At 38.3% G+C, this 11,006-nt stretch overlaps 1 protein-coding gene across 2 annotated transcripts; it reads right to left on the bottom strand.

The window, feature by feature from the left end:
• Nucleotides 1-793: 793 nt before the first annotated feature.
• On the bottom strand, nt 794-10,719 carry nfkbiz (nuclear factor of kappa light polypeptide gene enhancer in B-cells inhibitor, zeta). 2 transcript variants are annotated; one of them, XM_071918202.2, is made up of 12 exons: nt 10,645-10,719; nt 9,445-9,516; nt 9,210-9,355; nt 7,993-8,090; nt 6,968-7,284; nt 6,513-6,618; nt 6,248-6,394; nt 4,124-4,187; nt 3,497-3,666; nt 2,739-2,849; nt 2,020-2,187; nt 794-1,424 (listed from the first exon to the last, which is right to left on the bottom strand). In XM_071918202.2, exons 3-12 carry the CDS (start codon nt 9,286-9,288, stop codon nt 1,386-1,388), a joined length of 1,299 nt encoding a protein of 432 aa, XP_071774303.2. In that variant the 5' UTR covers nt 9,289-9,355; nt 9,445-9,516; nt 10,645-10,719; the 3' UTR covers nt 794-1,385. The 2 variants fall into 2 exon arrangements, with proteins under 2 accessions (XP_071774303.2, XP_078147248.1); XM_078291122.1 differs by lacking the exon at nt 10,645-10,719 and having other exon boundaries at nt 9,445-9,524.
• Nucleotides 10,720-11,006: the final 287 nt, after the last annotated feature.

The following is an 11,006-nucleotide window of genomic DNA, read 5'->3' as shown; positions in this document are numbered from 1 at the left end:
TCACCTGAGACACCATGATCTAATTTGCCTTCTCTTTGGTTTCATTTGCACCACAGCCTCTAATCTGATTGCTTCATCCTGTGTGGCAGACAACTAAAGACGCAAACAAGGGTCAGAGAAGCACTCCTATTGGAAGATGAAATATGGATCCTGATAACTTCATTACTCAAAGAAAATGTAGAAACACTTTTCCAGTGATTTCTGATTTTATCTTGGCTTGACAAAAATCAGAAAAGATCAGTAATTTTCTTTGAAGTGCAATGCTGATCATGTGACCTCTACTCCTTAAAAGTTTTATACTGATGAGAATGGAGCTTATATTGTAATGTATGGAGCTCCCATAACCTACCCATTCAAAATCATTTACTCTGTTTGGTGTTATTCTTAACCACAGACAAGGCCTGGTCGGCTGTGTTTACATCAACAAATGTGACCTTCCAAATGTTCCTGGACCATCTTTGTAGATTTTGTCAGAGTGATCCAAGTAAAGGAAACATTTGAGACTGCAGTAGAAACTTAGTCATTGCAAGCCCCAAATCCCCTGGGTTTAATTAATGATACAGTGTACAAAAATACATCCTCCCCTAGAAACTATTGAACAGTTACATTGGGGACCAGTGATGGTGAGGACAGCAAGAGGAGGATGGATGTAATCTGGCCAATCACTGAACCACAGTCCATTCTATATGCTTGAAAATTCTAGAAAACAGACCATTTAATTCAAATTCAACTATTTTTTTATTTTATTTTCACAATCACAATCGCCTTCACAATTGCCTTCAATGCACAGTTAAACTTTGTTTGTTGAAAAATGCAACTAAATATACAGATCATTTGCCAGCACATTATTTTTTTCAAACCAGTTTCTATTATATAGACATAACTTTACAGACATTATTAAAATGGAGTGATTTTAGAAAGACCTACAGTATGTTAACAGCTCAATATTGCATAATGTTTTCATAACTGCTAATGCAATCTAACAAAAATTAACAGATTTAAAAAATTAACGAAAAAGGTAAGTATTTCATAACTTTTACATCTCTTCACATGATTTAACAAGGAGTTTTCGATCAAATATAACTTCAGAACCCTTGATTGTTCACATGATTGAATGTAGATTCAGGAGATTGGCTTAACACTTAACCTGCTAACTCATTGTAAACTAATCTAAAAGTGTCAGCTAAATGTCTAAAATACAAACATACATGCGTAAAAGAGTCAAAACACAAAATAGAAATGAAAGCTTCACTTTTTTTCTGAGCACTACATTGCAGTGAACAGTTAAACATGTTTCATTGAAACAACTAGCATCTGCCTTAATATAATTTGGCAAATATCTTCATAGATCGGACTGTCTGACTGACAGTGTTTCTGAGCTTGAGTTAAGTGTGAACATCTTTCCCTTTCAGGATCTGCCGCACCTGTGAGAAACACACAACACACACCGTCAGTCATTCATGCTAAACCAGTCAATGCATATTCAACCAGTTTGTCTTTCAAAAAGCATAAAGACCTCTCAGTGTCATATGTAATTTTAGTAAACATTCCCCCACTCTTAGTCAATTTTGTTGATTATTTAAAATATAGGTTTTACTTAATTTAAGCAATTCAGCTCAGGATATTAAACTCAAATAGAGATGTTTCTATGTTAAAAGGATACTGACACATTTTAAATGTTCATGTTACTTTTGCTTCACCAGGCACTTGTCACATGGGGATACAGTTTTTATATTGACATTCCCTTTAAGCAAACCAAAATGTTGTTTGTTAGCGTTGTATCAAAAGCTCTAAAGCTTGAAAGTGAAAAAAGGTCTTCAATCCAATTAATCAAAACATAAAGTCAGTATTTTGGCAACAGTGTGTGAACTGGAGACAACATACTGCAATTACTGGTTGTGTGACCGATTTTAGTGCCTTATATTTTTTTTCAAATGCGTTACATTTGTACATGGCATCATCTTAGTGAAAAGTGTACAGGTGGTTTGGATGGTTTGGTGATCATTCGACACACTGTACCTTTTCTCCAATGGGTCCTACAGGCACCAGCTGAGCAGGCAGCTCATTTTCAATGTTTCTGGCACCGGGGTCCGCTCCTCGTCTCATCAGCAGCCTCACTGCATCCACTTGAGCTTTGTGGTTTTGCAAAGAACTGACAATGTGCAGAGCTGTGTTTCCATTGAATGTCTGGAAAATATATAGACAAATTGTTTATTTCTTTTAACACAAGTCTGTAGCAACTGTTAGTGTTCTTTCAATGTTGGTAAATGGTACATACTCATATAACTTGAGACAGCATCTATAAAATAAACATTTAATGAGTGACAGAATAGTCCTTTTATTCTCACATTGAGAGGAGTTAATACCTCAAACTGTTGCATCAGTTGACACAAAGCAGATAGTTAATGTGACAAGACTGAGGGAAAACAGGTTAAATCGATGTAAGCTCACATGCCAATTTAATTTGCTTTATAACAAGGAAAAACAGCACTTGCTAATTCACTCTTCAGTCTCTAATTTGTTCTGCTTAAATAGACAAGTAGAGACTGGAGAGAATTAGCAAGTACTGTTTTTTTCTTTCTGAACCTGGCACACTATGAGGTTGAAGTGTTTGAAGCTGCGCTGCCATTTTCATCTTGTGCAGGTTAATCGGGTTGGTGGGGGCAGGTGTGCTTCAAGGTGATGGAAAAGCATTGGAGTAATGTTAGAATATCATGCAGTAAACTACCACCACTAACCTTGACATTTACAATGGACAGCGAAGATGGCTGCTCGAGGAAAAGATGAAACAGCTCCACGTTTGCCTCCTCAGAAGCCATGTGAAGTGAAGTCCGTCCACTTTTCAGATCCTGTGGGACAAGATGTTTGTAACCCTTTCATTTTAATTCCAGAGAGGCAGAAGGGAGTTACAGTGTTTTGAGTGGGACCAGCTGGGAAAAGCCCTCTAGTGTTTCATGTAGCAATTGACAATGTAACATCTGCCAGATAATGTAATAACTTATCAAAATGTTATAAAAACATCACTAAAAGGGTCAAAAATATTAAACTTGTTAATGTAAAACATCACATTATTACATTAACCGTTGCTTATTTACTACTGGTTAATGTAAAAATGTCATATTATTACATTAACTGTGAATTTATGACATTAACAGGTGTTATTACATATTCAACCCATTTAGAGCAATGTTTTTATTACAGTTATTACATTATACAGCAGATGTTACTTTATCAGTTTCTACACTCCATAAATAAACACATCTTGAGCCAGCTGAACCCACAAATGTCCAGACATCACTTGTTACGAGTGAGAGAAAAAATCCCTCCACACTCATGACTAAAGAAATATAAAGTAGTAAAATGAATTACATGTTTCAAGGAGTAATTAATGAAGTAATATCCAAACCACAAAACAAAACAAACCCAAGCCGTTTGGGGTTTCTTTGTCTTCTATCAGCTCCTAAATAAAATGCTAAACAATAGTTCTAGTAGTTACCTTTGTGCCACAGCAGGCTCCCATGAGCAGCAGAGTCTTAATACATTCCCTGTACATTTGTCTCTTCTGCATGAGCTTCGCTGCCATGAATGAGCAGATACTTTCCAGGCTCCTCAGCTCTTTGACCACGGCGTTGTGAGACAAGACCGCTGCATGGAGCGGAGTTAAACCTCAGGAGAGAGAATGGTAGTGTCACCAGTTAGTCTTTTTTTTTAAGATTCATTCGTCACAGAGAAATTTCTCAGAAGCAGGATTTAGGCGGTTGCGCACGCCTTTTAAAAAAATACAAATATTAAGCATATCAAGGGAAAAGCTTAGATGTCAAAGTAATTCACTGCTTGATGAGTTAAGCTCCAAAAAATCTCCACCATTTGAAAAAAAGTGATACCTGCCCTTAGAAAATGGATAGGATAAATGGATGAAACGGTCCCTGTACTGCCACACTCTCTTTTTCTGTTCTTTTGCTTTTTAAAAGTATCAGTTTCTTTTGTGATAGGAGACACAGTTCATGTTGTCATCAGACTACAGAAAACCTCCACACAGTGGGATTTATTAGAATTAGCATGGTCTGTTTTCCTGCTGCTTCTGGCAGAGACACATTTGGCCAAAAAAACATAAAGTACTCACCATCGTAATTGAACATTTCAATATCAATTAGTTGCCAGTTTCCAGTTAGGGCCATCTGGATGCTCTGTGACAAGTGTGAGAGAAAAAAGATAGCAAGATACGGATTAATATATATAAAGGGAAATATAAAATTAAAAGATTAAGGGCATCGTTTAATTTATTTAAAATTGTCCAGATTCTGTGATGAGTCAAAAGTCTACAGCAGAGTAACATGTGATAACCTAACATAACACACACAGTGTTTTACCTCACAGCGATGGTGCACAATTAAACATTAACCAGTCAGATAAGCTGCAAGTCACCAAGACACTTAAAACTTTGTGACAAGGGATCAAGGTGAATGTAGCCCAGTGTGCCAGTGATCAGTTGCCATGACAACACTACTGTTGCCATTTTAACGCTTGAATAAGTTTGTATTTACAGTAACTAGATGTGTTGAGAAATGCAGGACCTAAACCATGACACTTGTTTTCATGGCCTGACCCATAACTTTCAAGCATTTCAATCTCCAGAACAAAAGGAGTAAAAATATGACCAGTTGCCAAAAGTCAGTCAGCATTTCCCTGCATATGAATACAATAAACATAACGTTGCTGTTGGGTGAAAAGTTTGTATCTCCAAAATGTCAACTTTTCAGGAACTAAGAAATACAGCCATGTTGTCAGCTTGACCTCCATGTATTTTTCAGTTTCCATGTTCCCTTAATCTGTGGGCGCCTGCTTTAACAAGATAAACAACTAGTCAGAAATCTGCAGATTGTGTAAATATTTGATCCAGCACTAAGAGGAAATTGAAATGATCTCAGACAAGGTAAACTGGAGTTTCATTCAGCAGCTCAGAGGAAGAAACTAGTTCAACAGCCCACTGAGATTGTAGTTCACAACCCCAGTTCTAACCTTAAATCATTTTCATTTTTTGAGAGTCATGATCCAGGATCTTTCAGATAACAAGTTCAAAAGTTGAGAATAAACTTTCTGAAGCAGTATGAATCAGTGGCTCAACGAGCTGCTCAGCAATTTAAAAGGTTTGAGGATTTGGGTTCAAGGGTTCAAACCCTAACCTTAGGTCCAAGAGCCCAAGTAAAGATTGAAAAGCTCTGACAAAAAAAACTTCTGAAACGGTTTGACCCAGTGGCTCAAAGCACTGGATGACATTCAAGTTTTGAGGCTGGGTTAAGTTAGTGAATTTTGAAAGCCAACATCCTGAGTAAAGATTTAAACGCTCTGAGAAAAAGTTAAAAAGCAACTACTTTCCAGAGAGCTGTAAGGAGGTGGTTTTGTTGCGTCGTGGTTTTAAAAATGTTGGCATTGCATATTACATGTATAGTATATTAAAAATGTAGCCCACCGCCTGCCTATAGGGCTAAAATCCAAATTCCCAAAGTTGACTCCATAAGCATTTTATGTCTCCATGTTGTTGATTTACATAGAGTATCTTTGATTTTTTGATTCGTCTCTCCACATATTGTGTCAATCACATATAGTATCTGTGTCTATGTATTGTAAATGTCTATGTAACTGCCTTTAGGAGTCAGTATGTATTACGTTCCTGACAGCAGCCTGTCTGTTGTCATGTATTTCCTTGGATCTGCCTGTAGGATCAGTGTGTACATGCTGTGTATTTCTTTGGAGCGGCCTATAGGAGCCAGTATACAGTACTATATTGCTCTGTAAGCCAGTGTGTTTACCAGTCAGGTTAAAGACATTACAGACTGGTTTCAGCAATAACTTTCTACCTCGATGAGGTATTGAACCAACACTAAGAGTGTCAAGGGATGATAGACAACCCAGCTGCTGATCCTGCTGAGCTATTGCTGAATTTGAACGTGTGTGTTTTCATCATCATTATTTCTACAAGTGTTCACACTGCTGACAACAATACAGTGGGAACTCTTAAGAGTGAAGGAGCTGTGATTCAAACCAGGAACCTCATACAAAAGCACCACCGATCTATATCGCAATGTTGACACAATGCTGATTCAACGTTAGTTGTGCTGATGCATTAACACTGATTGAAACGATGTTAAATTACTTTTATAGGAACAATGGGCTTTTCACAGATATGCCACAATGGCCTCTTGTAAACGACAACTTGTAATGAACTGAAAAACAGACATGGGCTCACCTGCAGAGAGAGAAAGTGGCCTTTCTTAGCACAGACATGAACAGGGGAGCGCCCCCAGCAGTCTCTACTGTTGACCTGCGCCCCGTGTGCCAGCAGGTCCTGAACAATCAAGTGCTGATTGGTAGCAACTGCGATCTGAAGCGCTGTCTGTGAACAAAGACGTGGACGTACAGTACATGCTCTGATATTTCTTTGGATTTATGTAAGTGTGGATTAAAGATAAATATTAAACATCACATCACATCACATTAAAATCATATAATACCTGGCCGTTGTGCTCTTTCATATCCAGTGAGCCAATTCCAGCCATTTTCGCAGCAAGCACATAGGCTAGAGCCCTTTTGCCCTGGGCCACGGCTATGTGAAGACATCTGGTGGATGAAAGAGAATTAGGCCCATGAGAATGTATCCAAGTACAATGAGGGTGTATCCAATCACAAAGAAGGTGCATGAATAGCCAGGGTGTGCCTCGTCGAATAAAGGTAATACTGATACTTTGAGACATGCTTGTGATAAAGGGCTATATAAATAAACATGACTCGATAGAAAGATTACAGTGTTGATGATTTAGTGAGATCAGAGGTGATGCTTCAAAACTTGCAATTAGGGATAGTGGGACAGGAGTAAAGTAATACCAATAGAAGTTCTATTTACAATCAGCTTGTGTTATCATATCTGTCCGAATATTCATATTTATTCATGCAATTAGTCGATACATACGTGTCCCCGTCTTCATCCTGCAGACTCAACACCTCAGGGTGAACTCCCTCCATTCTGTTTGCCTCTTGAAGTATTTGCCAGTGAAAGAAAGTCATTTTGCCGTCAGTGATCGGGGCCGGGTGTTGTACAAGTTGCGGGGTAACGTGGCCGTTTTCAGGGCCGGGGAGGAACTGATTAGGGATGCTGGGGTTGACGGGCGCCGGAGTGCTCAACAGGTGAAGGCTGCACTCACTGGCGATGGATTGGTAGAATGAATCGGGCTTCACAGATTTAAACTTGTGACCCAAGATGTTCTTTTTCTGTGAGCAGTTCCGTTTCTGAAAGAGACACGGATGAATCGGTTCAGAGAGACTTCAACACTTTTTGACATAATTATACTTCAAGTTGCGAGTGTTTTCATGCATGCATCTGAATGTGAGAATTCAGGTGTGGGGTTTTGTATTTGCAAATGTAGTCTATTCTCAACCGCAGCAGAACACACCCTCATTTGGCATTGCCCTTGAAGCCAACTGCAGGTGTGCTGCCCTTCTTCCTCATACTGACGGAACTAAAAGATTTATTTACCACTGTGTATCCTCATAAAGAAAACCCCCAGACTGAGAGAAAATGATGGCACCTATGTTTGTTTGTTTGGAGGTAATTAAACATAAGCAAAAATCACGATCTACGTTCTCTGATGGCTTGTGCAAGCTAATATTCTATATTTTTTCATGTAATTACAACTTTATCATTTGTACATTTTGTTACTGGTTGTTGTTGTTGTTGTTGTTTTATTTCTTCTCTGTAGACATTAAATACATAGAAATATCTCTGTTTCTGCCCAAAATGGTTCTTAAAATGTTCTTATGTTCCATTCATTTTGACCAAGTGAAAATTGTTTTGCATAGGCTTTTATTTGAACTTAATAGTTATATGTTTTTTTCCTGATAAATGCATAAAACATGAATAATGAATTTGACAGCAACATATTGCTATTGCCAAAGCCTAGAATAATATCTTATCATATTCCTGTAGTTGTGAAATACCTGTCCACTGTGACTGCCGACTCGTCTCATCATTATCAGCTCTTTCACAGTGTTCTTCCTGTGACACCCTGGTGGCCTCGGGGTGCTGATGGCACACCCTGCAACAGGGACGCACAACTGTTACACCTCAATGTAAAACTGTAACCAAATTGAGTAAGAGCACAGAGGTGGAGGCCCTGCAACAACAGGAGCTACGGCAAGCGGGCAGGGAAGATGTTTCAAAGGCATCCCATGCTGCTTTAGGGGAGAACGGGGTAAGTTGAGTCTCAGGGTAAGATGAGCCAGTCCTTGTTTCTAGGAAGCCATACACAAAATTAACCGTGTTATCACAGATTTTTAATGATTTCATCAAGTTAAAGTGTCATGATTCTTGTATCTAAATGTAAGTAGGTACATTTGAGGCCTTATTATTTATTAGTTTAAGGTTTTATAAGGTACAATATGAGGTTATAAACTTAACTGTGGGCCTGATTAGCTGTGTGAAGTAAAAGAGGCTGTGGGGTAAAATGTGCCACTTGCCCTGGGGCAGGTTAAACCAATTTCTCAGCTAACCCCAATCCAATTAAATTCTATTAAAATGTAGTTAACTTAAACACGTGTGTGTTCAAGTGGTATTTTCCAATACTACAGAGACGATATCATTATTCCACAAGACTATAAACACAAAACAAACAAGGGTTCAGCCTCCTTGGCAGATCTATGTGCCCCCACCCTGGGGTAAGTTGTCCAAAAAGATCAACTTCTTTAATGGCTTATACTTGAAAAACTGTATGAGCAACAGAAAATGTTTTAATTTCCATGAATAGCCAACAACCTGAGGTATACATGATTATTGTTTGAAATAAATACACATTTATTTTGCCGTAGTAGCACTAAATGTAAAGAATGGCTCATGTTACCCCTTTCTCCCCTACTGTGTGAGGGTGCTGTAAACTGAAAAGAGACTGAAAATTGGTTTCTAAATTAATTAACTATGATTGTTTCTTCCTGGAATGCTGTCCAGCCGTCTGTTCTGTTCTCTCAGTAGTGTGACAAGTTGAACGCACAGGTAAACTTATCGGACACACTTCTTCATTCCCGTGACAAACAAAACAAGGCTGCTGGGACACAACTACCAGGAAGTAGGAAGAAAGAAGGTAAGCGCATTGTTGAAATTTAACACCTTTTGAATTTGGCAATGCTGCGTATTTGTTTACCAGTGATGAAAAAAGACTCACTTTTATCATATTCGCTTGAGTCGGTGTCCATTGGCAGAACTTGTCTCCCACTGGTCTCAATCCAACTTTGATCCAACATGTTCAGGGAGTCATTTATTAACGCTGAACTCCAGCTCGAACCGACACGTCTCTTTTCCAAAGAATTCCTGTAATGCAAACTGTCTGTCAACACAATGCGGTGAACTTTTAATGACAGAGTGACAGTGTCATGTCTAATAACCTGTGACTGACTCACCAACACACCTTCCTGCTCTGTGTCCCTGGACGTTCAGAAATGAGGAACAACTGCTGCACAAATGTCCCACACCTGACAGAAGTGGGACAGCTTCCTGGTTAATAGATTAGTGGTTTAACTTTCAAGTTTCAAAATAAAAGTTTGAAGTTGAAATTAAAAACAACAGACATTACATGTGATTAGATAGACATTACAGGTGATTATACTCTGTTATACCCCCCTTTTTACTCTATCCACAAGCATTTTGGCTCAAAACAAACTTAATAACACTGTTTTGATTCTAGTTTGACATAATAAGTAAGAGCCAGAGAGTGGACTGATGTGATAATCACCTTCACCGCCAGTAACTATAAAAACACATTTATTATCCGTATTGCATTAGTCTACAGCTAAACTTAGTGACAGGACTTTGTTGCATATTAAAAAAAGATTTCAAACATTTCAGTTACAAAAACGTACTTATAAATTTACACAACTTAGCAATGGCTGTCACCACTTTTTTTCTGTAATTGTACCTGTCAGTTTGAATGACAGAAGTTTCATTCCTCAGATAGAAAAACAGGTTTCTGAGGGCCAGTTAATATGCAAATGAACGCAAGGCCCTGCATACATGATCACAGACATTAAACAATACAGCCTCTGTGAATGAATCAGTAACTCAACTGGAAAACAAAATTGAAATATGTGTAATCATGAATAAATATGCAAAAATGAATGTCTTCATGTTGTGTTTCTTCTAAGCATGCATCCTCCTTTATCTATCCATGCAAAATTATAGCTGGCATGAATATTAAATTCACCATGGATTATTATTGAGGGTATTAGGTATCTTAAGATGTTTGCTTACAAGATTGTAATATTTTTAATGACATGATCAGTTGCATTTTTTGAATATTGAGCAATGCACATTAAGTACTTGTTTTTCCAAAATGGGTATATAGCATTTTGAAACGCAGCCCTTCACTTATATTGCACACACAGTCTGCTACCTAGAAAAAAAAAAGTATATTCCAAAGGGGAAGCACATACAGAGACAGTTGTAATGCTCCACACTGTGCTGTCCCTTCAATATATTTGCAATATAATTGAGCTTTACAACTGACTTTATATGTGTGTTTCCCCTTTGGAATATTTTTGGATGTGCAATCTGTAAAAACATAATAATAATAATAATAATAATAATATTTTTGTGTCACGTACCTGTTAAGACGTTCTGGTCAGGCTGAAAAACTCCACTGGAGCGTTTGCAAGGTTTATAGCTGCGGGCATTTAGTACCAGAATGGTGTGTGTCGGTATTCAGAGCTCACATATACAGTATCTTTGGTGCTGACCACTCCTCTGTCAACAGCTCACCTGTTGGGATTTCCCCTACAGAGAGATGTGTCGTGTTCAGAGATGTTTGCCGTTCAGCCCTGCCAAACACAGCAAGTGCTAATTAAGCGTGACTTCACATGGAAAACGTCCAGTGAAATCTGTGCTATTACTTGCAATCTGCTTTGTCATGGGGTAAGTGAACCAGCCCATATTGTACAGACTCATACTGCTGGTGCACAGCTGTCCC

This window comes from Centroberyx gerrardi, chromosome 21 (assembly GCF_048128805.1).
Source record: "Centroberyx gerrardi isolate f3 chromosome 21, fCenGer3.hap1.cur.20231027, whole genome shotgun sequence".
NCBI classification, from domain to species: domain Eukaryota; kingdom Metazoa; phylum Chordata; class Actinopteri; order Beryciformes; family Berycidae; genus Centroberyx; species Centroberyx gerrardi.
The sequence above is the reverse complement of the archived record's forward strand: the minus strand, read 5'-3'. Positions and strand labels throughout refer to the sequence as shown.